The 16,060-nt window shown below is 34.9% G+C and overlaps 2 protein-coding genes across 7 annotated transcripts; both read right to left on the minus strand.

Moving 5' to 3' along the window:
• Positions 1-3,684: 3,684 nt before the first annotated feature.
• Positions 3,685-8,068, minus strand: LOC104895047 (uncharacterized). The gene is made up of 4 exons (XM_010681446.4): positions 7,333-8,068; positions 6,589-6,691; positions 4,499-4,698; positions 3,685-4,270 (listed from the first exon to the last, which is right to left on the minus strand). Exons 1-4 carry the CDS (start codon positions 7,935-7,937, stop codon positions 4,012-4,014), a joined length of 1,167 nt encoding a protein of 388 aa, XP_010679748.2. The 5' UTR covers positions 7,938-8,068; the 3' UTR covers positions 3,685-4,011.
• A 1,297-nt stretch (positions 8,069-9,365) lies between these two features.
• Positions 9,366-14,644, minus strand: LOC104895049 (probable E3 ubiquitin-protein ligase BAH1-like 1). 6 transcript variants are annotated; one of them, XM_048646175.2, is made up of 8 exons: positions 14,490-14,644; positions 13,720-13,875; positions 12,562-12,668; positions 11,926-12,183; positions 10,810-10,947; positions 10,611-10,724; positions 10,045-10,103; positions 9,366-9,720 (listed from the first exon to the last, which is right to left on the minus strand). In XM_048646175.2, exons 2-8 carry the CDS (start codon positions 13,868-13,870, stop codon positions 9,618-9,620), a joined length of 930 nt encoding a protein of 309 aa, XP_048502132.1. In that variant the 5' UTR covers positions 13,871-13,875; positions 14,490-14,644; the 3' UTR covers positions 9,366-9,617. The 6 variants fall into 6 exon arrangements, with proteins under 6 accessions (XP_048502132.1, XP_048502130.1, XP_048502131.1 ...); XM_048646173.2 differs by having other exon boundaries at positions 12,457-12,668; XM_048646174.2 differs by having other exon boundaries at positions 12,562-12,713.
• Positions 14,645-16,060: the final 1,416 nt, after the last annotated feature.

Raw genomic sequence — 16,060 nt, forward strand, 5'->3', positions numbered from 1 at the left:
AAGTTAGGCTGATCTTGTCGATTTTCCAATAGAGGGACAATATAACCTAGGCTACGAGTCGTATTGGGTCATGTCGTACTAATAACCGACTATGTTAAGAGTTTTATTTTTCTGGTTAAAATGAGTAGGTCGGCCCAACGTGCTATTTTTTTAAAATATGTCCATATACGACCCACCACCATACCTAATATATCAAGACGGGCCAGTAGTGGGATTATGTCATGCTAGGCCAACGAGCTCCCTTAAACGACATACTTTTTCCCTTTTCTGGTTAAAGATAAGCGTTTTTCTTAATATGGAGTCTGTAAACCACCCACTGGCCACTACCGTACATGCACAACCTCATATTGACCTGTATGGACTATGAAGTTGTCATGAAATGGGGGAAATAACATCAAAAATACACCTTATGAGTTATGATATGGGGATCACGTAATATATACGGCGTGATTATAATCTATACTAATATGTTAAAAGGCGTGCCTATACAAGGAACGGTGCCACATGGAACTCTCCCTAAGGGCGTTTTGCTCCATGTAATTCACAACAATAAAAAAAAAGTTAGAAAGTGCATAGTATAGGGTTTGATCCCAAAACCTCAAGAACATATACTAAAGTCTTAACCACTAGACCAAATAATATTTAGTGTCATCATCTTAAATTACAATACTAATGAATGAAAATTTTTCTTATCCGAGACGTAGCCCGGGCCCAATAACTAGTTTATTTCTAAGTGATGATCCAGAAGTCAAAACGATAAAGTTATTCGGTACCCGCCGATAGAACCCATTGAACATTTATGTATGTGGGAGTATATAATTGTATAAATGCAATGCACCCAAGTATGTACACAGTTTGATTAATTTAGGAAATACAAGTAAAAGCTTATCTCTAGTTGGACAACGTAACATATACTTCCTCCATTTCGTTTTAAATGCAACAAATGAATATTTTATATGTTTCAGTATGGAATAAATGCTAGGGGAGTGAACCGGTATCCTTTGTAGGTGTAAGCCGATTTGGAGTTCTGTAAAACAAAGCACGTCAACTAATCTAGGGGGTTGATCGTCCGAGGAATGCCCCTTCGATGCCTAAGTCAGCAATGGGTAATAACCGGTATATCTCAATTAGAGTATAATAATATATGTGAACATACCTTATAACTCAGATCAAGAGTATTTATAGGAGCCGACAGTGTCCTAACAAAGATAAGATTCTGCTTTTATTGGTTAGATACAATTATATCCTCTTCCAATACTTATCTTCCAATAACTTAGTCCGGCCCCGTACATTATATTGCACAATAATATCCTTTTGTTGCATTTAAAACGAAATAGAGGAAGTAAAATCGGATCAGATCAAAGAACCAATATAATTTATAGGGAAATGCAACATTATATACACTACTATAAGCAAAATTGGCGATTATAGCAGATATTAGGTGAATATGAATTAATAATTAGGGAATCTTTATCGTTAGTTAGCTCTAATGTATATGATATAGTATGAACAATGAACCATAACAGAGCTTATCTATGAATGATCAACCAGCATGGACAAGAAGCACATGCATGAGGACCACTATCATCATAAAGTTAAGAGTACCTTCCTGGGTAATGCAATGCTTAATAGATAATAGTGACACTCCAACAAACAAATACAACTTATGCAAGGTCACGAAGTTTTCATTTGATGGTATCTTGAAAGATTTTTTATACGACGGTTATGTTACGTCTAACAATTTTAAGAGGTGTTGGAAATTAATTTTTAAAAAATCTGAAATAACTGAAAATTTAATTGTGACACATATAAGGATGGCAAACAAGTACGAATCTAATCCTACTCTGTTTCAATTCGAAGGAAAAAATCCGAGCCGATTTTGACGAAAAAAAATCTGAATTTGACTCCGTTTAAAAAGTGCGACTCCGAGTCGGGGGAAGGTCGGAGTCGGATCCCATAAAAAGTACGACATCCGAATCGGACTCCGATTTTAAAGAAATTAATTTTTTTCTAATTTATATTAATGTATTATGTATCTATAATCTGAATCCAACTTTGAGGCAACTGTATTACCCATTGAAGAAATAATTGTTAAAAATAATAGTAATGTTTAGATTATTTATATATAAGATTTATTTTTCATATGATTATTATAATATAAAGTAATGGTTAGATTACTTGTATTATAGAAGATTTTCCAATAAAAGAATGGGGTGAAAAAAAAAGTCGAATCAGGGTCGGATGTAAGGATTTTGAGTCGGGTAGGGAGTCGGACTCGGATTTAAAATCCGATTTCTCGTAGGTTTGGAATCTAATTATGCATAATACAGTCCAAGTCCGACCCATTGTCATCCTTAGAGTTTACAAAACTGCTGGATTGAAAATTTTCTAGTATTTATATTTCTTTTTTCCATATCGCTATCTAAGATAAGAGTGATCGTGTACCCAAACAATACTTTATCTTCAATAAACATAAAGTTGAGTATCTCATTACAATTAAATGTTAACTTTTTTTTACATATAAAAGTTGTAATGTCCAATAAATAAACAAATTTACACAAAATAGTGGTTGAATACTTGAATGTTCATATTTTGCATAAAAATTTGAAGGTTCAAACCTTGACTAGTCCAAAAATATTAGGCGCAAAACTTAGTTGATGTATAAGTAGATTAATAGATTGTAAAACTTTACTAGCTAGTTTAAGAGTTCAAGGTTGCGTTTGTAATTTGTTACTTAACTGTACATAGAACTTGACTAGTTAAGGGATTAGTAAGTGAATATTCTAACATCAGCAATTGCATATTATGGTGTTTTCATAAGTACATTTGCATTGCATGCGTATATTTTGAATACCTATAGATGACATGAGGATTAAGGTACTTGGATGAATCTTAAAAGGGTTTATCAAATGCCTAAAACGGATTAGAACCAAAGAAGATACATATACTTTTCATAGTAATGTGAATGCCAACACCTCTTCATCATTTTGCTCATCACTCTTGATACATAGATGATAATGATGTGATTTCAATTGGATTGATAAAATATGAAGTCTTGCAATTATGTCATAATGAAGGAACTATTAGATCAAATCACACAAATAAAGAGAGGTATACCGATTTAGGGGTGACAATCGGATTGCATTTGTGTTTGGGTTAATAACAAATGGGTTAAAAATTTCTTAACTCAGACCTAACCCATTTAATAAACATTGAAAAAGTCAACTCTAACTGAACTTATTTAATAAACATGTTACCCACAAAGTGACAAAACCCAATTAACTAATTTAATCATAATTATAATATTGAAAAATAATTATTTTCTTAAAAAGCTGAATGAGCAAGTTCACAATTAAAAGTATACAAGTTTAGATTTCCTTAGAACAATTGTGAACTACTTTAGAGATATTGACTTCTTTTTAATCAAATTTTAGATTTACCAATATATTTTTTTGAGAATTTTCTATAGTACAAGTTAATAAGGTCAGAGCAAGTCATATTCGGATTAAAAATGTAAACTTAAACCTAACACGCTTAATCAAATGAGTTAATCTTGATCGAAAATCCCAACCCTAACCCGCTTATGTCGAGCTTGTTCAACTTTTGCCAGCCCTAAGTCATACCACGCATTGGTTCACTCTTGAGAAGGTGACAAGGTTGGACATTAGATGCATAAAATAGAGCTGACTCAAGAAAGGATACAATTTTGTGGGATTGCCGTCTTTCAAACGTTTGTGATGTACAAACCAGTCCGCAGTAGTAAGTACAGCCATAACGCAGGAAATAACAAACTTCCAACACAAACCTTAATTCAATCACCGACATAAGAATTTGAAGTTCCCATCAGTACCCTGGGTTGCACTGCAATTCTGCAAAGCAAAGAGTTGGCCATGTTCACTAATCTCATATCTTCATTGCACTATACTGTTCATAGATACTTGTTCGGCTGACTTGTACACCGTTGATTGACCAATTACAATCACACGACACTCGCAACATCTGCTCAACAGATTATATCTGTTTGGAAGAAACCTGATTTAAAAAACAGTTAACCTGTGAAGTATATACATCAGGAAACGTTCTGTAATGATCCACATGAGGTGAAGTTCCAAAATTAAAAGACCACACTCTTCTTCCCTTCATCTTTTGGTGTTCCATAAAAGATTCTACAGAATGGTATGGAATAACCGAGTCAGCAGTGCTGTACAGATAAAGCTGAGGACACACCGGCTGATTTTCTGATAGAAGACGGATGATCTTGGACAATCTCCTATTGAAGAAACAAAAATTTCAATTAGGTTGCTTTACCTGAAATAAACAAGAGTTAGGCTACATAAAAACTGTGCTCCACCGAACATATGCGAAGGGGACATTTTGGTAAATCTACTTAGTATGGACTCCACATAATCCTTTCTATTTGATGGAGAGTCAGTTTCCATTTAGCCTTTTTCATTAAAGAAAAAAAAAAGGAAGTCCAACAATTATACTAAATACTCACTGATTCACATCAGGCAATTTGAAAAGGAAAGAAAATAATTTCTCCAGAACTGCAAGTGTTACAGCCTTAATTACGAGAGGGTCTTCATCCTGCAAATCTGACTTCTTTCCACTAGTACTTGGTTCAATATCCTCAGATGATGGAGGTATCACAGTATTCCGTTTCTTCAGCAAGGCAGCAGCAAAACCAGCTGCCCAAACCTGACAGCAAATCAAAAGTACTTGAGAATCCCAAATTCAAGATTTTTATTAATCTAAAAAAGGGAAAATATTGCAATAAGTGAACCTATATCAACTTAAGTGCATACTAAGGATATGGTCTACACACTTGAACTACTATTGTAGCTATTTGTAGCCTTTATCTGAACTTATAAACCCCTTAATTGAATTCATTAGCCCTTGTCAACCCTTGCCAAAAGCTATTGGCTAATGGATCCTATCTGCATGTACAAAGTGAGGTGAACAAAGCCTAACCCATGGCTATATAGCTTTCTTCCTAGGAGGCGAGGAAACTTTAAGAAGGCTGCAAGCTTTTATGTAGTTCATCTGTTTCCAAAATGTTACGGGTAACTAAAAACTATCAGCTGAAACAATATCATTTAAGAGGATCAAGGCATCTTTTTATGGAAATTGAAACATCTATTAAAATATTTAAAAAAGAAAAGAGGAACATCTAATTTTATTTGTTCATGTAGAATTCTTTCTCTCAAAATGGATTTAAGAGAGGGAATTTCAATGTGATGGGTGATGTCCACTATCTTCACACTAGAAACATTTATCCAATATGCCATGGCAAATTCCTCGAGGTGAGGGAAGTAATCTTAATAGAGCTCAATTCCCTATTACCTGCTGAAACGCAGAAAGATAATTAACTCTGGCACACTCTTTAGGGAAGCTGTAAACAAGCACTCCGTTGATCAGGGGCACAATCACACGATAACACCCTTTTGCTATCTTTATCGAAAAACACTAGAATAAATCTGTACACTGGATCTGTAGATTTAGGTCATGAACAAGTACTTTAAGGATGGTTAAGACATCTGACCTCTATAGTACAAGACAGACTGGGATTACGACATGCTTGTAATAAATGGTGTCTTGTAGGGTAAGGGTAAAATTTGAGATGAACCAAGCAAGCTTAGAAGTCGCCCATGATCAATTAGGTACAACTTACAAGTTCGACTTAAGCTCTTAAGATGGCTGCCTCAACAGCTTAAATAAAGCAACATAGCTTTGACAAATAGTTGGCAATTCAAGACGAAGCAAATAAAAATGCGGCCAGCCGGCCACTTGTAAGGCCCTGAGCAAATCCTCAAATGAATAAGGGATAAGGGGAAACCATATAGTCCCCTGCGGAAAACATCTATCCTTCTCAAATCTCAATAGGTCTAAAATTCAACAAGTGGCTCCAGAAAGTGCATTTAGTTCAAGCTCTAGAATATTTCGCAGGTTCCATAAAGACCAAATCTCACATGGATTTTAATCTTCTTTATTTTAATTTCTCGAACCGAGAGATTCATGAATCGGGATCCTGATGCATATAGATACAAATGGTTCACTGGGAGCAAGAATTTCCCAAAAGCGTCTATACCGTAAGACTTAATATAGGAGATGGCTCATAAAACCTCAAATAAATAATGTGTGATATTCGAATCCGCATTACTAATGGAATCTAAATGAACTCTAGATTGACGAGTAGATTCTTTCAATTGGCTAGAATCTGTCACTTGATGGTAACACTAACTGAAATTTCAGCCAGGATGCCAAAGTTAATCCCACATACTGACATAATTGCTGAAAGGAAAACTTTCAATCATGCTTATATATACACCATGATATCCCACAATTGAGTAATGGACAACAAAAAGTAAGACATGAACTATCCACCAACTTTGTTAAGCAAGTTTGCCCATAACTCAAAAAGTACATGGCCTCTCCAAGCAATATATTGACAATAATTCATCAAGCATTTCTCACAAATTTCTATGTGTAGGTGTCCATGAAGATAAGTAGGATATTTGCACGGAAAAAACTTATAAACCATAAATCAGTCACTAATGATACACCAAGTCATGAGGCAAATAAAGCTACCTTGGGGTTCAATTCAGGGTCCCCTCCAGAGTCAACAACACAACCTTTGATGCTTGTTATGAGATCTGGCCTCTCCTGAAGATGAGCAAGAATAGCACCGTATCTGCAAGCACAAAAGAACATCCACCCATACATTACTTTCTTAAGCACATGCCAAAGAGTAATTCTTGGCCAATGGCCACATTAGCAATTACACTTGGGGGGCTCCCTCCCATATCAGTTACCAATCACACCTATTGGAACTAGGAATCTCCAAAAGAAGTGCTCTTCTTGACATCATTGTAAGTTGTAACACCAGCCCACCAACTCTTAGGTCTCATACAATGATCAAAGCACAATCATTTAGCCAATTCAGGCAAAGTAATAAGCAAAACCAACTTGGCAGCTCTTATTTAAAAAACGTTTACATCATTCACTTAACCACCCGCACAGTGCAACCCGAAAAAGGCGAATTTGTACATGCAAATCATATACTTTAGCAAAATGTGTTCCTGTACTGTTCTCATACCGTAAATTAGGTACCATGGATTTAAAATTAACCAACTACATTCCATGTCATGCTCCTAACTCCCATCTCACTGAAAATAAACCATGTGTCCAAAGATTTTAAGGGATTATAATATTGCATTAGTACTCTAAAATGAACAGTGATAATGCATTGACATCATAAGTGACAAGAGAATACACAACAAACAAAGGTAAACATTATGAAATTGATAATTATATGAAGTAGAATCAACCTACACAAGCCATCCAGTATTGCTGAACGTATGAAAGATCAAGCACCGGCCTTCGGCTTTCGACAGCCACGAAACGAGCTCGTTCACCAACTCTTGAATCCGATTCTCAACCTTTCTCCCTAAATCAAACCAAAGCACGTCTTTCACAGGAACAACGAAGGTAATTGCATCAATACCTTTCGATGTGTACAGCTCCGCATACCGCCTCAAATGCTTCGGTGTCGCACCCAACCACCCTAGGACCACCGCCGCAACCTCGCATTTACCTCCGACGGGAACTCCGGCGACCTTCGCCGGAGATTTGTGCCAATGGTAGAAACTTCCGTTGCAAGGGTGGGAATTAACGTTTTTGGAGTGGAATTTGGGGTTGGAGGAGGAGAGAGAAAGGAAGAACCCTAATTTGGAGGAATTGGGGAAAGAGGAGGGACGGAAGATTGAATTGTTGAAGGAATTTGAAGAGAGAGATTTGTAGCATGGGAATTTGCGAGTGACAGTGACAGTGGGAGAAAGAGAGTGAGATTTGGGGAAGAAAATGGTGCGAATTTGTGGATTGAGATAGATATTGAGGGTCCGATTACTAGGGTTTAGAATTCGCATTGTTGAATCCATTGATTTCTGCAAATGAATTATATTGGTGATGATAAATTGATAGTTTTTCAAATATTAAGACGAATTTGGCATGAACTGGGACGTGGACTCGTGGTGGGGGATTCGAGAGTGAGAATGCTAAACATTGCACCAAAACTTATTTTAATCATCCCGGTTGCATCAAATATTTTCAATTTTACTTTTCTTTTTCTTTTCTTTTTCCAAACCACCACCTCCTGTACCACCGCCCGGATCGCCACCACCTTCAGCCCAACCGCCACCTCCTTTTTAAGGACATAGGGTGAACGTCCGATCTGGACGTTCCACTAGATGCTCGGGTCACGGGTGGAACATGTCCAGGTGGAACGTTCGCCCAATGTCCCCAATAAAAAATCAATTTTTTTACGAGGTGGGTGGTGGATGAGGTAGCGAGGGGCTAGTGTGACGGGGTGGTGGACGATGAAAAAAAAAAGAAGGGGTAAAATAGTAAATTAAAAGTGGTCCCCGAAGTGATGTTTAACAATATCCTTTGAAAAAGAAGGAATGGCTTGCAACAAATTCTTTTTAAAAGGTTAGTATCTTATAGTAGTTACGACTTATTATCAGAACGACTATAGTTAGGACTTAGGACCCTTTCTATCAATTTATTCTAAATTTCTTAAGTTAGGTTTTGAAAATAATTATTTTATATATAAGGGAGCTTTCTAGATATCATAAAAAGTTTAGTACTTTAAAATATATATTAAGATGAAACTAACAAGATCTATCATTTTATATGATTGTGTAATCTCATGCAAAAGTCACACTAATGCAATTAACAAGGACGAATAATATTCATTGGAAATTTTGAATACACCGTTAATAAATGTATTTGTAAGATATCCCCAATTGAAATGTTCGTATTCATTAAAAAAAAAAAAACATAGCTACCAAGACCAAAATATTGTTAAACCTAATATTGCAGTTATAATCCTTTTCTATAATAAGTTGAACAAAAAACTACCCATTCCCCTCACCAATAGAAGCAATAATGAAGTTCATACTTCATAAGTTAGCCATCTCTAATCTCATTAGGGATTATTAGATATGGTTAGAGTCGTACCTAAGAGACATGATCAGTGGTACAACAGCACCTTAAATATACTCCAATAAGAATAAAAAGTGAGGCTACATGGCTGAAATTCAACAAGCTAGATTTTGTCCAAGTCTCTTTGAGGCATTTTTGTAATAACAATTTGTGTTGGATCCGGTTCTTTTTTTTATCTCATCTTTTTCCGATAAATCCACACAAACACCCCAAATATAGGGTCGATGAGAGTCGAACTCCCGAACATGAGGTTGGGAAGTGGGAGCTCCAACCATTAGGCTCCCACATGATTCTCTTTTTTATCTCATGTTTAACTAGCTTAAATCTAGCCAGATAGAGTTTTTGAAGTGTAAATACAGGTGTACAACTTCGTAAGTAGCTTATTAGTACAAGAACAATATCCCACCTGTTAATCAAAGACAAGTTATAATCATGTTATATGAATGATCATTCTCCACCTTCTTATATTTACAAGATCTACAGAAAGAAGCCTCTTTGTATGTACTTGTAATTGAAAAGTAAAATATCCCTTTATCCTCTCCAGGCACTCCAGCCATCCACATTAGAAAGAGTAAAGTGAGCAATTCTAACAACAAAGCTCAAACTGTCATGACTCATGAGACCAGGCCGTGCAATTGAGCCTGCCAATGTTCTTTCACTAGCCGAAGCCTCTCTGATCTCTCTGTTTCGAGCCGCTTTTCCCAATACTCAGGACACCTGCATGTACAGTTAATATATTAAACCCGTAATCAGATTTCACCGTATTATGAGTTACTTCTTTTTTCTGGCGAAGTGGGAAGTTAACTAATTAGGATTTAGGAATATTGCATACTATACTTGCATGGTTTTCTCAAATCTAATGCTAGAATATTCTTTTTTTCTGGTGAAGTAAATTCTAGAATGTAACTAGTTTCTGGCTGATTTCCTCCAACAACTGAAGACTAAGAAGAGCAAGAAATTTGTTTGTAGGAAACGAAATATGAAGTATTCTACTTTATCCGTCCCATATTGTTTTGCGGGAATGATAAGATTTAGACATACCTTCTGCTTAACAGAATGTTAAGTTCTTCCAAACGGATAGCATCATTATATACCCTAGCCTGTGTAAACATGAAGTGATTCAAGTAAAAAGTTTAATCAAAACAATTAAGCAAAGTATTACTGTTTAGACAAAACATTGATCATTGACAGTCAACCTTTTGGCTCAGACTAATTTTTCAAAAAAAAAAAAAAAATTTGAAAATCAGTTCTTTCTCCATTAGTTTGGAAGGCCAAATTATAACCATTGCTTTCAATCAGTTAACTTGTTAAAAATGGTTCTACTAAAAAGCAATCCAACCTCCTCTGTTTTTTTTAATATGGAACCATTTTGCACATACCAAACAAAAAGGAGGAAACTAGCAAGAATGATAGTACTTGAACTTGCATCATTCACACATTATTGAGGTGGGCTGTCTACTTCTACTTCTACTTCTATAAAATAAGCCACACTTCTTTTTCTTTTTCTGAAGATTCTTATAGCATCAACACTTAATAGTGTATTTCCAAGAAACAGTACATTGTATGGTGAAGAGGTAAAAATTAAAAAAAGACAAATACTTGTGTACCTCAACTCCATCTTTACAATGAACCCCGCTCATACATTCCCATAGGGATAAAGGGAGTACATTTTCCCCCTCAATTTTGATGTTGAATCTATCCGGTAGGTTAATACTCACATCCTATGGTAGGTCAACTCCCTGTAAAACCTTTTTGCATTCTGTATAAATGACACTGTAAACCGAGATGCAAATTGGTAGAGGTTACCTGTCGACAAAGCGGACACTTTTGCCGTGGAGCAGCTGCCTTCAATCCATCGACTATAGTCACTGAAGCAGTGGAGCAAGCACACGTATAACATAAGATATGCCCACATGTTAGAGCAACCGCATCAAAAACTATATCCTGTTTAAGAATTAACAGGTCAAGAAGTTCAGAAGCATTTTTAAATCTAAATACAAGTACTTCAAGAATTTATACAATTCCAAATATTGCTATTTAAAAGATACTTGATCCCCATAGAGTGTTTAATAGGTAATACTAAATGGTGGTAAACTCGTAAATTATGATGGATTTAAAGATAAGTATGTGAAGAAAGTCTGGTACTAATATTCATGATAACATTTGTGAGTATTTGTCCAACATTTCTTCACAAATTTCCATAATCCATTATCACTTGAAAGGTAGTACTGAGTCATTCAGTGGTAATAAATATATATTATCGGAACACACATGTTTGGTGATGATGTTCCATTAAAATGGGCATTGGCCTGACAATTTCTTCACAAACTTACCTACAGATTCATTACCTTTAACCCCATACAAGTGAAGTGAACCCTGATTCCTATTAGATATCAAACAAATTGAGGTACATTGCATTCTATAGAATAGAAATTGCCACAACCAACCAAATAACCATATTAGTTAAAGTGAACTTCATGTACTTGGATGTAGTATAAGCACCTGGATAGGCTGAATTCTCACATGCATATCTAGCCAAACAACTACAATAATTTTGGCACTTTCAAAGTTACCTTATCACAAGCATTATAGTACTGCAAATTAAAGTGTAACTTGTCGGGAAGTCTAGCCTAGTTCATGTAACCAAGTAGGAGTAAATACTAGTATGATTTGATGATTCTATGTTATCGAAACCAGCATCATTGAAATTGAATAGCGCACAGAACCATCTAAACTGCCATTTTGCAAGCTAACGAAAGAATACATTTCCAGATAAATAAAAAGTTTAGAATAAGATGGATAAGTTTAGACAAGAGCTACCCAAATTCAATTTCACAACTAAAATGAATTCTAAGGGCTAATGACTCAGATAAACACACATCCATCATATCACAGAAACTCTACAAGCGACGAGTGACATACCAAGCATATCGGACAGATTAAATCAACATCAATCTTGAAGTTATGAAAAAGCCCACAACTCATAGAAGGCTTGTCATTATTGAAAGTGAGGGCCAGCCCTTCCAACAACGATACATCTCCACTGGCTGCTTTTAGCTTTTTGTCCCTCAAGTTGATCTGAGAAGACATGAGCTCATAAAACCATGGAGATTGAAGGATGTCAACATGCTTAACCTGGGCATCTGATTTGAACTCTCTCCCTTTTTCACATTTATGAACCTTAGCAATCAAAGAATGGCTAGTCAAGGAAACAAATTCATACTCATAAACTCTAATATAGTACTACTCATGATAGAAAGTCTTAAAGAGTCTGCCTAGCAAGCAGCAACTAACATGGGGTGAAATATGGACAGCTGTCCTATGCAAGCCTAACTACTATTTAATCATTCCTATGTTAGACGTTTCACCCCATGTTATTTGCTTAACTAGTTATACAGAAAGATATTTTCAACTCAAAAGTGACTAATGTGCATGCCAAGTATTTGAAAATACCTTGTCATACTTTTTGAGAATTTTTCTAAATGCAATTGCATTAACAATTGCATAAATAAGCAGTTCTTGACCCTCTTTAATCAAAACATCATTGTGGTATTTTACCCCGTTCCTTGAGCAGTCGAAGCAGGAGTATATCCAATTGCCCAACAGGCATAAAGATGGTGAGTCAAGCAACTTCTGAGCCTCTTCAAGAAAGCAATCAACAACAGCTGACATTTCGTCAAAGAGGGAGGAGAAAAAAGTCCCATCACACACTGCCCAGAGAGTGAAGATTAAGCCATTACGGTAAACGAAACAAAAATAATCCTTGAAATTAATATAGAAAGACCAAAGCCAGAGCAATATGAGTTATACTATGTTTACTTTTAGGGTGTATGTCGTTTAAGAATTCTATTTTCCGATTTTTTGTTCATTCATAAATTTCGCGCCAAAATTATTAGAGAAAGGGGCCACAATATTTCTAGGGAACCAGGGAAGAGAATGAAGAAAATATACTATTCTTTCTTACAAAGTAGTTTAACCCGCTTAAACGTTAGAGTGTGTGCCTGTCACTTACCTGCGTGCAAGCCTGTACGCAGCTACCTAACCAAAGCAAGCTACTTGCTTGCATCCTTTTGAGCAAGGGATCAGATAAAATTGGAGTATTAATTGACATATGGGGTCTAATGGAACTACATGTTTTGTATCTCACCATTGGAGAATATTGTAGCTCAATGTTAGTGTGACTAAAGATGTTCATATCATCTTATGGCAAGTCAAATTATAAGTGATTTTGCATGACCAACGGAGATGCCCTTAAGCAGATCCTTGAGTTCCTATATACATTCGTATCATTCTTATTTTGTTAAATTTGCTTACCAAACAAAACACAATATTAATTTCCTTCTTTCAAAGTTCTCAAGGGTGATACAGTATGTCTAACATTGAAATAGAAAAATGTATCTATTATCTTAATGACAGGAATAATAATTCCTTGCAGAAGAAACAATCTCCACACTTAATAAATTTAGTCACTCTTAAATCTTTCTAAATGGCAAACATAATTTTTGTAGCACTTCTACAATACGACAGATTATAGTAAGACAAGGTGAATTTTCGCAACATATGACATGACTTTTTTAGGAGTGAACTTTGCAAAGAAAGGTGACTTTCAAAGGAAAGGGTGACTTCAAATGTCTTATAGAGTTCCTAAATTTTGTAACTTTTTTGAAAGGAAAGTTTTGCGTAGATATTAAACCCCCTTTCCGCCCTCTTACTTACCTGAACAATCAACAGTACTAAGAGCGTCATTACAGGACTGAATATGACTCCTACACTTGTTAATATCTTTCTTTAGCCTTCTGTATCCAATGCCAGGAAGCGTCTTCCCCACTTGCTTCATGTAATTTTCATAGATCTTGCAGAATTTCATAGTTCCTAAATTGAATCCAGTAAAGTGGATAACTTAGCCTCTTAAGAAGGAAAAGACAAAAGAGAGGGAAAAAATTGCTTGATCACTCAAGTATTAATCACAACTCACAAGAACATGGTTTATAAACTTGGAAGATAGAGTCTCCCAGGTAGAATTTGAACATGGTTTAAATACACTCAAAGCTATAATCTTGTAACTTCCATATTAAAGTCCAAAAGCCTTTAAACTGATTCAACACTAGCTAATAATAGTATTATTCTATCAACAAATTATATTAATTTACTATCTAAGTCATCTTCAACTTTGATTATTACATCCCTCCATTTCATATTAACTGGTACATTATTATATTTAAATGACAAAAATTAGTTTAGTTCATCACATAATTATATAAAACAAACATTGTGAGTATTTTAATCTATAAAACAAACATTTGAAGCATTCCCAAATTCGAAACGGTCAAACAAATGTATAAAAACTTTATGAACATTTCGCAACAATCAGAAACGTCAAAATTTGAGTTTTGCTACTAGACAGTTTTCAGGGAAAAAAAAAATGAAAAACAAAATAGATATGAAATTGAAGTATCAATTGAATATAAATAGAAAAATAAACTTACGAATCTGAATTTGGTGAAGGGGTCATCTGCCATGGTGGTTTCGCCGCCTCGCCGAGAAGATAATGGAGCACGATGAGATAATGTTTGATGCTACTTTATTTTTACTCCTGCGTCAATTCTTTTGTTCTGTTTTTCAACTTTCTTAAGATAGAAAAGTAAATTGAATTGTTAACCCCGTTATAAAATTTCTTAGTAACGTCCTAAAAATATTGTCATCGTTAATTGTAAATAATTTCTAAAAGAGGAAACTACTTTAGTAGGAAAGTATAATTTTTTTTATGTTATATAAAAATGGTTAAGAAAGAGGTGGTAGCTCAGTAAAGTATCCGTCCGAATTTCTGAGTCCGTTCGGTATTACTGTGGTTTTCTGTTTTTTGATTTTTTTTTTTATTTTCAAAGTCATGTGATATATGTCCTATAATGTATAAAAAATTAGTCAAATTTATTGAGAAGATGATGATTTTGAAAACTGACAACTAAAAAGTGAAAACCAATTTTTCTGATTTTCTGTTTTTGGTTTTTAATTTTCAAAAAAACTGAAAACCAAAAAAATAAAAAACGATAACGAACGAGCCCTCAAGGTGTTGTTTATGGTTTGAATCGTTATCACAACAATATGTTGGCCTTGTTGGGGTATTCACTTGTGGTGGCAATGAGTCTTTTAGGCATATGTTATCTTGTGAACAGTTTAGCTTTGTAAGCAGTTTCTAAATTGGTGTGACTTGTAAGCTAATAGCATACTAAGAGTAGTATTCGGACCTATTATTACATAAACGATGACCATTGCTTTCCTAGAAAACATGGCTTCTTAGAATCTTAGGGGTAGGGCCTAAACAATTATAGAAGAGAAGCATGTTGCATGGTAACCTTAGCCCTTAATGATAATAAAGTTGATAATAAAATTGTTATATTGTATATTTTGCTACCTTTGGAAAGTGGTAACCAACAGGTGAATAAAAATCACCTTTGATGTCATTAACACATGCCTTATTGCCTTTGAAAAACTGCAATAAAAAGTGTGGAAATGGATGAAAAAAGAGAGGAAATATATAGGCTTATTTGATAATGTAACTATTCATCGACAGGAAGCTTGTTGACTACATATATAATAAACTATCACATATGTGATATGTATAACTATTATTTCGGAAGAAGTAAACATATTCAATAAATTATCACATATGAGTTTATCTACTCGACTGTATAGTTGTGAAATATTATTGCATACTTTTGCTAATTAACCGCAAATTAACCATCTTTTTAGAGGGGTAGAGAGTAATGCGTGCATTGTGCTCCCGGGAGCACAATGAGAACTGTGCTCCCACAATACAAAATAGAACATTTACGAATACGAAAACGAACATTTACAAATACAAAAACGAACATTTTATTGTTGAAGTGAAACATTACAAAATTCATTTATGAAAACAAACTTTTTATTGTTGAAATGGAACATTACAAAAATTCATGTATGAAAAAGAACATTTTATTGTTGAAATGGAACATTACAAAAATTCATTTATGAAAAAGAATATTTTACTGTTGAAGTGGAACATTACCAGAATCCAAAT

This window comes from Beta vulgaris, chromosome 6 (genome assembly GCF_026745355.1).
Source record: "Beta vulgaris subsp. vulgaris cultivar EL10 chromosome 6, EL10.2, whole genome shotgun sequence".
Taxonomy (NCBI): Eukaryota; Viridiplantae; Streptophyta; class Magnoliopsida; order Caryophyllales; family Amaranthaceae; genus Beta; species Beta vulgaris.